Here is a 15,443-nt window from a genome sequence, read left to right as displayed (position 1 = left end):
AAGTCTGAGTTGCCCAGGTAGGGGTGTTGGGCTAATCTGGGCTGGGCAGGAGGGAAGATGGTAGCCCTCACTTCAGAAGGGATTGAGGGAAGGCTGGTTAGTGAACAGGCCTTTGGGGAGACTGGCTTGAGGGCTGAGGCCAGGATCTTTTGAAGCTCCTTTCAGGAAGGCTGTACTCAGAGTCAGTCTGCCGCTGCAGTGGGTGGACCTGGAGGGGGAGGGAACTAAGCCCCCACAACCACCAACCCTCACTTCTGCCCTTGTCCTACTTCTGCCACTGGCAAATAAATCTCTATTCCTGGACACAGTAACCTGAGCAGTGCCCCAATGGTGAGCTCACTCTTGGGAGGACAGAGATTGCATGAATGAATGGCTGTGTGCAGGGGCTGGCAGGAAGGAGGACACAGGGCTCAGCCTCTGTTCTCCAGGGCTGGCATAAAGGCAGGACCCTCTCAAGTGCCACCTTCCCCTCCAATCTCATCACCCACAGCAGAGGAGCCCCTGGAGGAGGGAGACTTTGATCCAGAAGTTCCTCCACCCACACCTAAGGAAGGAGTCCTTCAGTCCCCAAACTACCTCCCTTTCTTTGGACAGGCCAGGAGATTTGGTCAGGGCCAGAAGGGCCGGGAAGAAAGAGGGCTGGAGGTGAGGGAGGAGGACTAGGAAAATGGCAGGTAAGCAACAAGCATTAAAGAGATACCTTTAGGCCAAGTGGACAGGGAACAACCTGGAGAGTAAGAACCCTCTTCCCTACCCCTTCTTCCTACACCCTGATCTAACTCCATTTGTGGCAGGATCTTTAGGAGGGAGGATGTGTCTTGGAAAGGTTTGGGGACCTTAGGTGTGGGGACTGAAGCCCCCTTCTCTGCTGAAGTCCAAACAGGAAGCCTGGAAAGGAATGTGGTTGTCCTGCTTTCCAAACCACAAAGGAGGGATTGTCAGGCCTGGCCTTTGACACATGATGCTAAATTGTCCCTTCTCTCTTAAAGAACCCCTACCTCATAGTCCAGGGGTGTGCATATTGGGAGTCTCCCTCGCAGAGACATCCAGTTAATGCGGCAGAAGGGTCCATATTTGTCCACTACTTCGCTATCAGAGGGTCCTAACTTCGATCTCACTCTCAGCTATCCTGCAGATCCAACCTTTTTTCTGTTTCCCTCAATCCCGCCCAGACTCGAATGTGATCTGCCAAATCTTTCCTCCACTTTGTCACGCCCCCCATTCCGGGTCTTTTAGTGTAAAACCACTTCCTCCCCACTTCTTTACCCCTCAGGCTCCTCCCCATCTTGTCGAGCCCCCCCCAGGCTCCGCCCACCTCACGCTCCTGGCCACCACGGCAGCCAATAGCTGAGAACCTGATTTGCATAGCGGCGCGGGGGAGCTTAGGAGGGAAGGGGGAGGGACCAGGCGACCTCCTAAATCAAAGTTGGAAGGCGAGGACTGGGCGGAGGGGCCTCCGGGTGCCGGGCTGGGGCCGGTGGGGGGAGGGGGAGAGGGATGGGGGGCGGGCGCAGAGGACGGCGGAGCCGGCCGGACACGGACTGCTCCTCCGCTCCCTCCCTCAGCACATCCCCGCGTCCCCACTTCCCTCCTCCCCTCGCTCCGAGCAGCATCCTCTGCAGACCCTCGGTCCTCCTTCCCCGGGTCGTCCGGCTCCAGCGGCTCCCCGTAATTACCCCTCTTCACCGGCCAACCCGGGAACTTTCTCCACCCGCTCCCGGGAGTGGGGGGTCGCTTTTTTCCTGGGGCGGATTTTTCCTGGGGTTCACTGGGGCGCAGTCTCTGGAAAAGGGCTTGAGGGTCCCAGAGAGACGTCTGCCACCTGCCACCTGCCCCCAGGGGGCCTGCCGTCGGGTCTTGGCACCCCCTCTTCCTCTCTACCCCAACCATGACCGAAATGAGCGAGAAGGAGAACGAACCGGATGACGCGGCCACCCGCACCCCCCCGGGGACCGTCTCTGCCCTCCAGGAAACCAAGGTAACTCAGGAGAAGAGGCCTGGACCCCTGCCCGGTGCGCCCCCCAGCCCCGGCGCCCTCTTCCCGACGCGGTCACCACCGTGGGCTCGGATGGCCCGGGGGTCACGGGAGCGGGACCCGTGTAATGCCGAAGGCTCTGCGCGACGACCGGGGCGAGGGGGTTCGCGACGAGGGGCCGCAAGGAGCCCACATCACACAAGCACGACACGCCCTTGCGCGCGTGATGAGCGGACGCGCTGCCGAGACCCTCCCGGGAGGTTGTAACTCGGCTTTGTTGGAGGGAATCGGCGCAGCGAAGGCGGCGGGAACGTGTAGCGGTGTGTAGCGGGTGTGGGCCGGTGTACGCGCCGGTGTGTGCGTGCGAGGCGCACCCCTCTCGCGCCCGCAGGTCTATGTCTGTAGCTCAGTCTGTCCCTCTGTCTTTGCCTGTGTCTCTCTGAAAATGTCTCTACAACCTGTTTGTCGGTCTTGGTGTCTTTCCCGCTTTCTCTATATGTTTATCTCTGAGTCTCTCCGGTTGTCTCTTTCGGACCCACTGCAGTCTTGCATTTCCCCCTCCCAACCAGGTTAGGCTCCGGGATGTGAGGCCACGGCCCGAGGTGCGTAGCTTCCGAGTGCGCGCTGGGGGCTGCCGCAGCGCTGGCCATCGCGGGCGGGGACCGGGGGACTGTTGTTGCGGCTCCAGAGCAGAAGGGCAGGCAGCCCCACCCCCCACCCCCGGAGCCGGACAGGGCGCCGGGGAGAGGGTGGGTGGAAGCAAAAAGAGAAGTCATCGTAATTAATGAATGTCATAATTAACCCTAATTATGTATGATTGTTACTCCTGCGGGAGTCACAATGAATAAATTATTCCCCAGTGAAGGCAGGCGGAGCCCAGACTCCTGGCGCTGAAGGGATTGGGGGAGGCCACCACTTAAATTTAACCCCCACCTCTAATCTGTCTGCTTCCTCTCCAAGTTCTAGGTGCTCACACTGACCCGCAAGAAGTTCTGCGGGGGAGCAACATGAGCTGAGCGGGCTGGGAATGGGGAGAGAAAAAGAGACTGTGTCAAGGGTGCTCTCTGCCCCCTCCCCAGACTTCAGGCCAAAGCCTCCTTCCCTCTCCTCTGCACCCTGGTGTTTTGTTCCCACCTGCTCCTGTTGTCCAGATGAGGAGCGGGGCCACTAAAGACCAAAAATGGGTGGGGTCTTTGGCTCCTTCGGTGTCAAGAGCTCTTTCCAGCGTCTATCTTACTCCTAATTCTGTCTAGGCCACCCCTCAGGGTACGAGGTTAATTCAAGGTCAAGGTCATCAAGAAAATGACCAGGGGTAGATGAGTAGGGGCAGGGTAGGGCCTGGCTGAGATACCCCAGGTAGCGTTCCACCTTTAAACGAGAGGGACCCACTGGGTCTCCATGTCAAAGTCTTCAGATCCCAACTTGACCTTCTTCTGCCCCCTCCTGAGAATGAGACTGTGGTCTCTCAGACCACAGAGTTAACTGCCTCTCAGAGACCCAGGTCTGTACTAGGAAAGGAATGAGGTGTTGGGGGTGGGAGGATTTTGTTTGTAACATTTGTGACAGCTTAAAAAAAAAAACAAAAAAAACCCACAAAACCCAGAGGGTCCAGGGAGCTGAGCCCCATCCTGAGTTCCAATATCCCTGGCCTTCTCAGTTGCCTTCTAGTCATTCAAGACGGACATACACAATTCCCTTGCTTGCTTCCTAAGGGTATGGGGGCCTCCCAGGCCCTGCCTTTCTTCCCACAGGAGGCCTGGCTGCCCGCCCCCCTCCTTAAGAGCTCTCCAAAGGTAGGCAGGAGCCTGGGCCTTGCTGCCTCAGCAAACCCACAGGCTGCAAGCTCAGCCCTGTGGGCAGGGGGAGGTCAGGGCCCGGCAGGTCTGTACCTCCCTCCTCCCAGCCCAAGGACCATCCAGTGCTATCACCTCTGAATCTGAGCCATGGAGATCCCAAGAGCAAGAGGGGAGGGAAATTGCACACCTTGCCCTGTCCCTTTACCCCCCTCCCCTAAATCTCACCCCTGCGAAGGACTGTTATAACAATACAGGCTGGGCTGCCGGTCTGGGTGGGGGTATTCAGGAGGGTAGAAGTGGGCAGGGAGAGAATTCAGGGCCCCGCCAGCCCCTTTAGCTCCCCCCACCTCAACCTGTCCCTAAGAAGCTTTGGTCTCCAGACTATAGGGCTTGGGGAGGGGGAAGGAAGAGGGTTGTGGCCCACCCAACTCAGCTTGAAGCAGGTACAACACTGCCCGTTAGGCAGTGAAGCCAGCATTCCAGGCTTATTCGTCAGTGCTTGGGGTCTCCTGGGCATTTCTTGCCAGCCCAAGCCCAGTCTCCTTCCCACCCTAAGGTTGGCTCGTATCCCTGTATTCAAGCTACTCCGTGACCCTCCTAGTGTCACCATTGCCATCTCTGGGTCCCCATGCCATCCTACCGCTGGGTGGTTCCATCACCCCCTTTAGTGCCATCCCTGGGAAGACCCTGCCATGCCAACATTGCCATCTGAGTCAGCTTGTGCCACATCCGCCACCACCCACCGCCAGCTGCCTAGTGCCCTTTCAGGAGCTGGAGGGAAGTAAGGAGATGCTGTGGGGAGTTGAGGAATAGAAGGGACCATCCAGTATGTGGGGAGGTGGGGAGGAGGCAGGCTGGCCAAACCCAGCCTCTGGGAGGGGATTCAGAAGAACAGGCCTGGTGGTCCAGGCTCTAAGCCAGACAGGCTCCTGGTGCATCATCAGGAGGGAATAGCATCCAGGGGGGCCAGCTTGCCAGGGTACATGGCAACTTCTCCCCATGCCAGGGAATGGTTCCTGGGACACTGGGGGCACCAAAAAGATAGCTGATGGGAGATAGGAAAAAGTCCTCTCTGGGCACTAGGAGTGCCTGGCCAGGCTGAGCCAAAATGAGGTTTGGGCACTCAAACTAGATGTCTCTGAGTGGACAGGCATCAAGCTATTTGGAAGAGGTGCCCCCATCCTGCTCTTCAGCCACAACCCTTGACATCTGCCAGCCACTCCAGGTAGTATGTTGTTCCTTCCTGCTTCTCTGCCCTCCTGGGATCTGGAACCCACAGCTGAGCCAGGGAGTCAGTGAGCAGAACTGGGGCTGCCCCAGTGCTGGGGAACATTCTGTTCCAGAGACCTCTGGTACCCTGCAGAGAGGTAGCTCTTGGCACTGGGGCCAAGGGAAGACCAGGAAAGGGCACAGGCTGGAGAGTAAGGCAGCTTAAAATCTCATCCTGTGGCGATTACTATGGAAACAACAGCTTTGGGAGGGGGGAACATGACTGATGTCTTCAAATATTTGAAGGACTGATATGTAGAAGAGGGGAGTAGCCCTTTCGGGAGCCAAGGGAGGAGCAGAGCCGATAGGCAAAGATCTCAGGGAGGCAGGTTTCAGCTCTATATAGGGAAGCACTTTCCATGGATTGCAGCTGCCCAAAGATGGAATGACTGGCGCAAGAGAGGGTGTGCTTCCTGCCACAGGAGGTGACCAACAGAGTCAGACAACCACTCAGAAGTGACATGGCCAAGGCATTGTGAGATGATAGTGTGGGCTGGGGACCACTCTAGATGGCCAGTCTTTCAGGTTCCTTCCAACCCTAAATTTCATGATTGACCTGGTGGCCATGCCCATGGCATAGCTGAGAAGCAGGGGTGAGGGCCACGGCAGAGCCCAGAGCAGCGGGGCCCTTCTGGTCATTTGGACTTAACAGCCAAAGCCACTGGTTCAAGTTCTGTCTCTGCCACTTACCAGCTGAGGACTCGCTATGGGTGGGTGATTTAACTCCTATGTGCCTATGAGTTCGTCTGCAAAGTGGGACAGTGATTATCAGTGTCTCGGGGGTGGTAATGCCAGGATTAATGAGGTGCTGCTTATGAAGTGCTACCTCAATTCCAGTATTCTGACATGATAGCCCCTCGTCATATCATTAAGTTTAGGTTTTTGCTTTTTGGACCCAGAGCCTTGTGTTGCTTAGAGAGCATCTGGTCCTGACTCCTTTCTCTTGGATGTGGGGAAACTGAGGCCCAAGAGTGGAAGTGAAGTGACCTGCCTTCAGGTGGTCGGTTTAGCTTTGCACCCACCTCCAGCACATCCTCCCAGAGACCTCTTGTGCTCTATGCTCTGGCCCCTGGGCAGAATCGTGAGGGCCTGTGAGAGCCTCCAACGCCACACTGGCTCACAGAATACATTTGTGTTCTAATTAATTGTCCCTCTGGCCCTCCACTTCTGCCCTAACACCCAGGTATCTGAGGCCTGGGGCCCTGCTTCTCTTAGACACACAAAGAAGCCCACAGTGCTATCCAGGAAGCTGAATTTGGAAAGAGCTGGGGAACTCAGCCCGCCAGACACCCCAAGGCTCTGGCCTCCCAGCTGTCACACTGGGGCCTGCCTCATGTCCAAATCTCTCTCTCTCTCTCTTTTTTAAGTAGACCCCATGCCCGCTGTGGGGCTTAAACTCACAACCCTGAGATGAAGAGTAACATGTTCTACTGACTGAGCCAGACAGACACCCTTAAATGTGTCCCTCTCTGCTTCTCCCTATGTCTTGCTGCCTGCTGGCCTCCCTGGGGCCACACAGGCTGCTTGATGTGCCAGTTGGGAACCCTGGCCAAGTCTCCCTGCCTGAAGCCAGGCCACTGTCCCCTTTTATCTATCACTGATGGGAATATGTGGGCAGGGGTAAGGGGGCTATCGATAGGAAGGAAGAGGTTCTGGGATCTGGCTAGAGATGTTTCCAGACTTCACTCTGGGCAGACTCAAGAAGGGTATGTTGGGGTGAGCAGTGGAAGTAACCCTGGCCTCACTGCAGAATTGACCCCGTGCTCCAGAACATGGGCTGCACGTAGGATTCCAGCCACTGGGTCATCATTCAGTCAACAAATATTCACTGAGCACCTACTATGTCCTGAGGCTGTGTGTGTGTTGTGGGGGGCCGGGAGGATGTTAAAGCAACCGTTCCTGCCCTCAAGGGGCTCCAGTCTCCTGGGGGGGGGGGGAGTAAGAAGTAAATGACCACAACGTAAACCAGATTGGATTTATAATGGAAGTCAGTACTAGGTGCAATGGGCCCCGGAGTGGGAGTTGTTATACTAAATGGAATTCCTGGAGAAGAAGAGACATCTTCCCAAAGGAGGAACAGTCACTGGAAACCCCGAAGGATAAAGAGGGTACTCACTGGATAAGGCAGAGAAGAGGGCAAACACAGCAAAAGCTTGGAGGAATAAAACATGGTTGAGTTCAAGAATCCCCGTGTCTGGGCTGCAGGTGGAAGGCATGGGTTGGAAGGGAAAGCTTGTCCAACTTGCAGAGTCTCATGATTGGGGCAAGGGCCTTGACTGTGTCCTGAAGAGCCATGAAAAGTTTTTAGCAAGGTCAGGGATCACCTCCCTGGTAGGTGTATGGAGAGCAGGGGGAGATGGGCAGGGTGGAGGCAAGGGGTTCCGGACCTGAACTAGGGCAGGGTTGTGGAGGTGATGAGGGGATTATATGCGCCGGAGAGATATTTTGGAGGAAGAATCAGCCTTGAGGATGAGGGTCCAGGATGACCACTCCCCCACTCTCAAGAACACATGGAAAACTGGGGACCTGGCATGTTTTGTTCAGCCCCCAAAGTGTTACTATTTTTTTTAAGTTTTTGTTTTTATTTATTTTGAGAGAGTGGGGAGGGGCAGAGAGAGAAAAGGAAAAAGAATCTGAAGTGGGCTCCTGGTGTGGGGCTCAAACTCACGAGATTATGACCTGAGCCAAAGTCAGGCACTTAACCGACTGAGCCACCAAGGTGCCCCCCATGTATTATTTTATTTTATGGAGAGAAAGAGAGCACATGCGCAGGGCAGAGGGTTGTTTTTTTTTTTTTTTTTTTTTTTGAGAGGACAAAGAACATGAGCGGGGAGGGGCAGAGAGAGAGAGGGAGACACAGAATCCGAAGCAGGCTCTAGGCTCAGCGCTGTCAGTGGGAGCCTGAGATCATGACCTGAGCCAAAGTCAGACGCTTAACCGACTGAGCCACCCAGGCACCTGGGGAGTGAGAGAATCTTAAGCAGGCTCAATCCCATGACCCTGGGATCATAACCCGAGCCGAAATCAAAAGTCCCGCACCCAATCAACTGAGCCACCCAGGCACCCCCAAAGTATTATTCTTTTTAACTCGAGTAAATGGTACACCCATGCAATGAAATCCTGCGTAGCCATAAACACGAATGATGAAAGTCTTTATGTATTGGTATGGAATGATTTCCAAGATTTACTGTTAAGTGAGAAAAGCAAGGCTAGGAAACATAGTACACTACCATTTCTGCAATGAAAAAAAAAAAAAAGGAAATAAAACCTCTTGAATTTGTTTCCATCCAAATTCACATAAAAGTCTAGATTTCTTTTGAAAAAGTGGAAAACCTGGCACTGCTGGGCTGGACCCGAGGACAGGCCTACGTTGTCTGGAGCGCGCCAGCAGCTGCTCTCTGACCGGCCAGTCCCCCTTCTGCCCTCACCACTCCAATCTTGCGGGCCCAGCCAGAACCCCTTGGCTCATGGAGGTTACCCACCGGGCTCCCGTGGGCATCCGGGAGTGTGACCACCTTCTGGAACGTGGCAGCCTCTCAGTACTTCATCTCACCTCTGGCTGCCACTGACCAAGGAGACATCCTGGCCCAGACCTGGTCCCCTCTGGCTTCCACTTATAACCCCCCACCCCCACCCCTGCTTCCCCTTTCAGCTCCAGCGGTTCAAGCGCTCACTTTCCCTCAAGACCATCCTCCGAAGTAAGAGTGTGGAGAACTTCTTCCTTCGCTCAGGCTCTGAGCTCAAGTGCCCCACTGAGGTGCTGTTGACGCCCCCGACCCCGCTGCCCCCTCCCTCCCCACCACCGGCATCTACAGACGGGAGCTTCCCTACCCCGGCCCCCTCCCCTTGCCCAATCCCACGGCCCCTGGCACCACTCAAACCAGTAAGGCTGCACAGCTTCCAGGAACACGTCTTCAAGAGAGCCAGCCCTTGTGAGCTATGCCACCAGATCATTGTGGGTAGGTGCCTGGCCTGTCAAGGAGAGGGGCCAGGGTGGGTGTGGGGAGTGTTCTTAGGGAGCCGTCTGATGTTGGGCCCGCAGTCCTAACTGTGCCCCTCACGCTGGGTGGACAAATGAACAATTTGGAGGGGGGGGGTGTCCAGTGTCGCCGTAGGTACTAACAACTCAGGCTTCGGTGCCTTGACTGTATGAGGGGTAAGCACTAGACCCCGAGGCGGACATGAGGATGCCCAACCCCCCCTCCTCTGTCCCATGGCCTAACCTGCCCTCTTTGCTCCTTGCCCTCGGATGCCTCCTCCTTTGCCGAATCCCTCTTGTTGACGCCAAATTCTTCCCAGGAAACTCCAAGCAGGGTTTGCGGTGTAAGACGTGCAAAGTCAGCGTCCACCTCTGGTGCTCCGAGGAGATCTCCCACCAGCAATGCCCAGGCAAGGTGGTGAGTGGGGACCATGCAGGGCTGGCTGGCTGTGAGTGCTCCCCAGGACTGGCATGTGGGGGAATGAGCGCCCCCCTCCAGACGAATTCCTCCTGTGGAGTAGTCCTTGGGCTTGGGGAAGGCCAAGCTCTCGGTGGGCTGTGACATCCCCATGCCCTCTCTCTGCCCCCTCTTGCCTTAGTCCTCCTCCTTCCGTCGAAACTTCAGCTCCCCCCTCCTGGTGCATGAACCACCCCCAGCCTGTGTCACAAGCAGAGAGTCCCCACCCACTGGTGAGTGTCCCCCCCCCCCCACCCATTGCCCCTGATCCCACCGTAGTGTGGTGAGAAACCCACACGTTCCTCAGATGGGCACCTGAGTTGCATGGCTCTTCTGGTTCTTGGCACTTCCCTTCTCTGAATGCCCTTGTCCCGAATGTAGGGTTCATTCATGCATTCATTCATCCATCCATTCATTCATTCATCCTTCAACAGGCATTTTATCAACACTTACTAAGTGCCAGGCACTGTGCTAGACATGGGGACGCAGCACTGAAGTAGGTGGAGTTCATGGTCTAGTAAGGGAGCTAGACATGAAATAATCACACAAAGCATCCATTAATCACCATTTGCACGAATGCCTGAACCGAGAAGGATAGGGACTAGAGGATAAGGTAGGCGCTGTCCTCATCTGCAAGGATAGGGAAGGTGTCCAGAGATAGGAAGGATGGGGAGTTAGTTCAAGAGGATCTGGGGAAGACTGGTGTGGGCAGAGAGGGGCCTGGGGGAGGGATGGGGCAGGTGGTTAAAGGAAGGACATCTTGGCTGGGGCCGAGAGAGTGAAAGTGATCCGGGGCTTCAGGGCAGAGCAAGGCTGGCAGCTGGGTGCCCAGCCTTAGGGTGGCTCCTTGGCAGGGGCCAGCGGGAAGGTAGACCCCGTCTATGAGACGCTGCGCTATGGCACCTCCTTGGCACTGATGAACCGCTCCAGCTTCAGCAGTACCTCTGAGTCCCCCACGCGGAGCCTGGTATGTCAGGCACCAGAGGGGCGCCTGGGGGGCAGGAGTCTCTGAGGCTGAGGGTCCGGGGACTGAGCCCTCCCCCCATTTGGCCCCAGAGTGAGCGGGATGAGCTGACCGAGGATGGGGAAGGCAGCATCCGCAGCTCAGAGGAGGGCCCTGGCGACAGTGGTGAGTACAGGTGGGAGCCAGAGGCGGGAATGGAACACAGCGCAGGCCACTCCCTGCTGTCTGACGCCCTGGCCCTGCCCTGGCATCTCTAGTGTTCACAGCCCCGGCCGAGAGCGAAGGGTCAGGACCAGAGGAGAAGAGCCCTGGACAGCAGGTGAGGTGATGCTGGTGCTGAGCCCTCGTAGGCCAGATTGGAAGGGGATGTCCCTTCTTGTCATTGATGCATAGGTGGGCAAGAGCATGGTGAGTGGGAGTATCACTGCTCCATCATTTGTCCTCAGCCTACGGGGATGGACAGTGCCAGGGTGAGGAGGCAAGGAAGGCAGGGGGTATTTGCCCTCCCACCGCGGAGCCAATGGCTATCGTGCCCACTCCTGGGCCCACTCCCCACGAGTGGGCAGTTCCAGGGTGCAGCAGGCAGAGGAGTGTTCCCCTTCTCCATCCTTGGCCCAGTCCCCCAAGGGTGAACACAGAAGGTAGGAGAGTCTGACCTCTCCCTGTCATTGACCCAGGTGCACTGTGTCCCACCTCCTAGCCAACCTCTCCCCACCCCCCCAGAGAGGGTAAGGTCAGGGCAAGCGAACGGTGGGTGGAGCGAGGATTGTGTCCCCCTCCCGTCACTGATCCAGACTTTTCCACAGCCCGCAAAACCCCCTCTGCGGAAGGATGTGGGGCCCATGTACTCCTATGTCGCTCTCTACAAGTTTCTACCCCAAGAGAACAATGACCTGGCTTTGCAGTAAGTCCTCTTTGTGGTCCGGCCCCCCTGGACAGCCACCTGGCTCCAACCTCAGGGCTCTGCTCCCAGACCTTGGAACATGAGTGTGAGGGGGACCTTCGGGAAACTTCTCCTGGCATGCTTGAGGCAGCTGAGCCCAAAGAAGAGCTAGACTGCCCAGAGTCCAAAAGGGACTGGTGCTGATGTCATATCTTCTGCCCCGCCCGGGCTCTGTCTTAGAGAGAGTCTGCTGTACCTGTGGTCACAGTGTCCTCCGAGGGCGTCAAGAATCCTCCCCCCGCTGTGGAGGGGGGGCATGCTGGGGACCTGGGGGACCCAAGATGGCTAAGATGCAGAAAAGGCAGGTCCCTCCTGTCCATTTGCGACCCCAGCTCTGTCCTCCCAGGCCTGGGGACCGGATCCTGCTGGTGGATGACTCTAACGAGGACTGGTGGAAGGTGACTTGGCAGGGTGGGGAGCAGAGACACCCCGGTAGGCACCCGACCCTTTTCCACCACTTCAACTGGCACTGCCCCACCTTCTCTCCCGGGCCCAAAGACCACCCCTCCTCCCACCACGTGCCCTAGCCAAGCCCATAAGACCAACACTTGGGACTTGCTCTCACCTTGACCCTCCCTGCCTCAGCCTTGTCCCCCTACCCACCTCATGCCCATCGCAGTCCAGAAGCCACCCTACTGGGGGCTCTGGATACAGAGAGCGCAGGATCTGGAGTTTGATGGCTTTGGCTCTGAGTTGCATCAATGTGGGGCGGGGGGCTCTGGTGCTCATTGCCAGCCTCATCCCCAGGGAAAGATTGGCGACCGGGTTGGCTTCTTCCCAGCCAATTTTGTGCAGCGCGTAAGGCCAGGAGAGAACGTCTGGCGCAGCTGCCAACCCTTCTCCGGGAACAAGGAACAGGGGTACATGAGCCTCAAGGAGAACCAGGTGAGTGCCTGGGCTCTGCAGTGGCTGGAGAGGTGGACATGGGAGAGAGGCGGTGGGGGCACAGGCGACTGCCCTGGAGGAGGACACTGCAGCCTGGCAGCAGGAGGGAAGGCAGGTTAGAAAGGTGTGACCGCGGGGCCTCCTGTCAGACCCTGCTGGGAATCGGGGCTGGTGACCGACAGAGGCAGGGGCTGAATGTGGTTAGAGACAGCTTGGGGGAGGGAAAGAGCACTGGATTAGGAGTCTAGAGGCTTGGGTCTGAATGCTGGCTATACCTCTGTCTTGTTGCATAACCCCCAGCAAGCCCTTTTCCTCCCCTTCCCCCCTCTGTGAAATGGGAGTTCTGCCAGGGCGGTGGGGGCGGGGGGGTGGGGAGGTGGAGCTCAGGCCAGCCCCAAAGTGCTGCTCAGTGTCTGCTGATGTTCTGGTCTTGCTGCCGTGCCCAGTGCCCTCATGGGATCTGCTCCCATCACCCCAGCTGATGTCTCCAACCACATCTGATCCTGGTCCCATCATTCCCCGGGGTGGCCCCCTGGGAGCCATCAGCCGGACTCGGGGCCAGGGCTGTAGGCAGGTGCCAGGACTCAGCTCCGTGTCTCTCCCACTCAGATCTGTGTGGGTGTGGGCAGGAGCAAGGATGCTGACGGCTTCATCCGCGTCAGCAGCGGCAAGAAGCGGGGCCTGGTGCCAGCCGACGCCCTGACCGAGATCTGAGAGGAGCCAAGAGAACCCAGATGCCACCCCTGCCCGAGCCTGGCCCTTGCTTCTGGCCCTGGAGAGGAACGGGCATCTGCCCACACTCTTCCTCCCTCTGCCTCTCTCCTAGGAGCCACCCCCCATGGCTTGGGAGCCCTCTGCACAGAGGAAGGTTTTATTTCTTGGGTCCCAGGGTGCCCTGAGGGAGTTGCTGCTCTGGGACTCGGGGGTGAGGAAGGAGGAGAAAGTGGGAGGGAATGAGGAAGTTCCAGGTGGGTCCAGCCAGTGCCCAGACACCCCCAGTTGCCATGCTGAGTGCGGCCCTGGGGAGGGGGGCATTCCTGAGGCATTTTCTCGCTGCTTTGTCCAGAGAGCCTTCTCATGTCCACACCACCTTTGCATGCCCGACACCATTCCCCCCTCCCCACAGAGCCTCTGCTTGGGTCTATGTGTGTGTGACCCTGCGGCTGCCGCTTTGGAAGTGGGACCTTGGGAAGGTGACTTCCCAAATCCCTCAGCTCTCTGCCCTGGGTTGGGAGGGGATTCGGGGCTGCAGGAGGATCCTGAGTCCACCTCCTGGGGTCCCCACCTCTGTCACTCCATCACTCCTCAGGAAAGTTCTGCGGAAATCTCTCCTATTACTTGAAACCTGGGCGGACAGAGGAGGGGAGGGCCGAGTTCCGGGGATAGCGCTGCAAACCAGAGACTGTCTCCTCAAGTAGAATAGAACAGCCTCATCGTACCCTTGTCCACCGGAAAAGGACACTCAAGAAGGACATGAACAGAAACCGACTGAGAACAAAAAACAAGTCCCCGTTTCACTGTCAGGACTCTGCAAGTTCCCTGGCCCCCCATGGCCAACCAGCCCCAGGGAGTCAGTATTTCCTAGTTCCTGTCCCAGGCCTCACAAGGCCACCCCCCCAGGAGCCCAGCCCTCAGGACTGACCTCCAGATGGCCCTTGCTCACTCCCTTTCTCTGGGCTTTGTAGGAAACACTGCGACCCCTCCTTCAGTGCAGGGGTCCCTTTTCTGGCTGTATCTGTGCCCTTGTCCTGGACACAGAGTTCTGGGAGGAAGCGGGAGTGGGAGATAGGGCAGCAAATCATTGTGTTTGGCCACCAGGAAAGGAAGGGGGTAGGCACCCTGTTGGTGGGTTGGCACTCATGAAGAGGACCCCTCCCTTTCAGGTTGCTTTTCTCTGGTGCCAACCTCCCTCTCCCCCCAAGCTCAGAGCCTCCTCTTGTGCCCTTGATCGTGCCAGCCAATGCCAGTCCCCGTCCTGGGCACAGTCACACCCTCCCATACAGTGGAAGGGACACATTCTCCTACCCACTGGCCCCTGCTCCACTTCTCCCCCTTGGAGGGGGGTTCAAGCCACACTGCCCTGTTTGCTGCCATGGGGCCCCCCTCAGCAATATCCCAGGGGCGGGCCCAATGCCCACTGTACATAAGGCTGCATGATGGGTCGGCTGGGGCACTGCTGAGCCCCCAGGCCCCTAAATAAATGTTTCTTGTCCCAACCTGTCTGCTCTGTGTATCTGCTGGGGAGAGAGGAAGCAAAGGTCCAAGGAGTGGGGCGGGGGCTGGAGGTTCCAAAAGAAGACAAGCCTGGAGGTGGAGGAATTTGTGGCTCTTTGACAGGTGGGGTGCTGGAGCTGGCCCAGATGTTGCAGGGGTCCCCATACCTCCCCACTCCCTTCCACCTCCCCAGCCTGAGATGGGGGATCTGGGGGGGAGCTTGAGAAGAAAACAGGGCGGCAGGGTGGGGGTGGAGGTGGGTGGGGTGGGGGATGTTGGGGGAAGCTGGAAGGGGAGAGGGTGGGGCTGCGGTCACTTTCAGGCTGGATGCGCACCCGTGTCCCCAGGGGGGGGGAGCGGGCACTCAACCGTGTGCATTAGGACCGTTTCTGCCGACCCAGCGACCCAGCGGTGCCCTCCGAGACCACCCGAGGTCAGCCTCGCGCCCCCCAAGCCCCAGGCAGAAAGGCTGGCGGCGGGAACAGTCGCCGACAGTGGGGCCCTGAGATGACTCAATCATGCCCGTCATCGAGAGCCTGGCACGAAGGGGGCCGGCAGCGGCGCCCCTCCCGCAGCGGTGCCCGCCGCCCACCTGCTCTCGGCAGAGCTGCCTCTTTCCCCTCCGCCCGCCTGGCCGCGTCATCGCCAAGGCAGGCACGTCCTGTGCTATTTATAGGCAGAGGGGAGCGCAGAGGGAGGGAGAGGCGGGCTGCGGGGGTGCCAGGGCAATGCCGCCAGTGCCGCCAGAATGCAGGGGGTGGGGGCTGCCACTTCTGACAGGCACCCACCGGTTCTGCCTCCCAGCCCCCCTTCCCCGCCCCCCCCCCCCCTCAAAGCAAGGTAGGCCAGGTGGGACCAGACGCTGAGCTTTCTTTGGGACCTTTCACCCAGGGAAGGTCCTAGAGCTCAGCGGGTGAGCTAGAGGAGGATGACCTCCTCTTTCTAAGACCTCTGATGGGGG

General features: G+C 57.9%; 1 protein-coding gene across 2 annotated transcripts; it reads left to right on the top strand.

Moving 5' to 3' along the window:
• Nucleotides 1-1,432: 1,432 nt before the first annotated feature.
• STAC2 (SH3 and cysteine rich domain 2) lies at nt 1,433-14,484 on the top strand. Of its 2 annotated transcripts, none has more exons than XM_027033896.2 (11): nt 1,433-1,978; nt 8,693-8,999; nt 9,340-9,434; nt 9,619-9,709; nt 10,331-10,443; nt 10,533-10,605; nt 10,698-10,759; nt 11,247-11,344; nt 11,730-11,781; nt 12,131-12,268; nt 12,878-14,484. In XM_027033896.2, the coding sequence occupies exons 1-11, from the start codon at nt 1,889-1,891 to the stop codon at nt 12,980-12,982; spliced, it is 1,224 nt and encodes a 407-aa protein (XP_026889697.1). In that variant the 5' UTR covers nt 1,433-1,888; the 3' UTR covers nt 12,983-14,484. The 2 variants fall into 2 exon arrangements, with proteins under 2 accessions (XP_026889697.1, XP_026889696.1); XM_027033895.2 differs by having other exon boundaries at nt 1,435-1,978; nt 9,340-9,437.
• The last annotated feature ends 959 nt before the right edge of the window (nt 14,485-15,443 follow it).

This window comes from Acinonyx jubatus, chromosome E1 (genome assembly GCF_027475565.1).
Source record: "Acinonyx jubatus isolate Ajub_Pintada_27869175 chromosome E1, VMU_Ajub_asm_v1.0, whole genome shotgun sequence".
NCBI classification, from domain to species: Eukaryota; Metazoa; Chordata; class Mammalia; order Carnivora; family Felidae; genus Acinonyx; species Acinonyx jubatus.
This window is presented reverse-complemented; position numbering and strand designations above follow the sequence as displayed.